General features: G+C 38.4%; 1 protein-coding gene across 1 annotated transcript in view; it reads left to right on the top strand.

Moving 5' to 3' along the window:
• dab2ipb (DAB2 interacting protein b) overlaps positions 1-1,685 on the top strand; it is a gene marked incomplete at its 3' end in the record, with an annotated part of 50,465 nt that overhangs the window by 21,933 nt on the left and 26,847 nt on the right. Inside the window, 1 exon segment of the mRNA XM_005917217.3 lies at positions 985-1,129. Within this exon segment, the coding sequence (XP_005917279.3) occupies positions 985-1,129 (145 nt within the window).

Below are 1,685 nucleotides of genomic sequence, written 5' to 3' on the forward strand. Positions count from 1 at the left end.
AATTTAGTTAAATATGTGCATATTTTGAAATCAAAATAAATCATAATTAATGTTTTCTTGGTCAGATTTTACCATCAAAGATGAATGAAAATTGCATTTTTTTTTAATTTATTGACTGAATATTTCAAGAGAGTCCAGTGAAAATGTCAGGGTTTCATCTTTAATCGTTTTTGAGATGTTAATGTTCAAACTTTGCCTTTGATGTATGTCACTGTGCAAAAATATGGCTTGAATGGGCTCAATGGACCGTTTTTCAAAAAAGAAATGGCTTTGAAAGATATTTTGCACCGCGATCATTATATAAATTCAAGCTTTGGACATTAAAATTTGTATTCAAATCAGAGACGGTCGAGGAGAAAATATTCTAAAAATGTTCTTCTGAGAAGAGACAAAGCAGCAGAAGCTAATCTGTAAATGGCTCCCAGCCTTTCTGGCACCTATTTTTAAAACTTTAGATTTTAATTAATTTATTTATTTATGGTATTCTGCTAGTGTTTGTGTTCTTCTTGTCCACATGAGTGTCTCTTTCTGGCTGTCTTCAAATTGCTGCTTGTTTCCTTGCGTGCCTTTCACTTGGCTGACTTCAGACAGAATTTGAGGTCTGGAAAATGATGCATCACTGCGTTGCTTTTATTGTTTGACGTCTGGCTAAGCGTTTGATGTCACTGGACCCAGGGTAGCACAAGGACGGCCAAGCTTTCCTTTTTAGACCACCAGAGACTCAAGACGCTGCTGTTCCATTTTCAGTCACGCTGATTAGAGAGGAATAAAAATCTCAGACCACGGCCAAACTTCAAATTCGCTACTTTTATGTGTTGTTGCCTTTTTTTTTCCTTTACGCAATTCTTCTGCACGACCTTGTTTGGGTTGTGCGAGTCTGACGGCTCTTGTTGTCTTTGAGAGCTCAACTGTTTATATGACATATCAACAAGGAAACATATAAGTAAATATGTTCCTTAACTCTTTTTGTTTTTTAATTTGTAGGCGAGTTCATCAAAGCTCTGTACGAGTCGGATGAGAACTGTGAGGTCGATCCATCCAAGTGTTCGTCAGGTGACCTGCCAGAACACCAGAGCAACCTGAGGATGTGCTGTGAGCTAGCCTTCTGCAAAATCATCAACTCATACTGGTGAATGCTGGAGCTTTTCTTGTTTAAAAGTGTGTTTAAGTGTCTCCAGTGTGCACGCATTGTAACTTTTATCCAGGCTTCATCGTTTTGTATTATAAACACTGCTACTGAGGGGGCTTTTAATTAAGTTTTATACAATGTAGCAGCAGCTGCCAGATATGTAAATACAAACAACTGTTGTTCTAAGTGTGATTATAGCAACAGCTCAACAATGATTTAAGGAACCTGCTGAGAGGAGGAGACGCATCATATGATGAAGGAACCTCATGATTAATGTTCACTCAGCCTACAACCTTGCTACATCCAGCAGCATAGACAGTAATATGAGATACTAATACCATACAAAAATATGCATTATTATATCAAGTACACAAGTGCCAGGAATGAAGTCTTCTTTATATAACACCAGTTTAAAGTAAAGACCCTACAGTGTCAGAGTAAAAAACCCCGACAATCAGACGATTAGCTTTGAGCAGCACTTGGTGACAGCAGGAAGGAAGAACTCTCCTTTAACAGGAAGAAACCTCCAGGAGGACCAGGCTCAGGGAGAGGCAGC

The sequence above is a fragment of the Haplochromis burtoni genome, unplaced genomic scaffold (genome assembly GCF_018398535.1).
Source record: "Haplochromis burtoni strain Fernald_Lab_line unplaced genomic scaffold, NCSU_Asbu1 Contig_23, whole genome shotgun sequence".
Classification (NCBI taxonomy): domain Eukaryota; kingdom Metazoa; phylum Chordata; class Actinopteri; order Cichliformes; family Cichlidae; genus Haplochromis; species Haplochromis burtoni.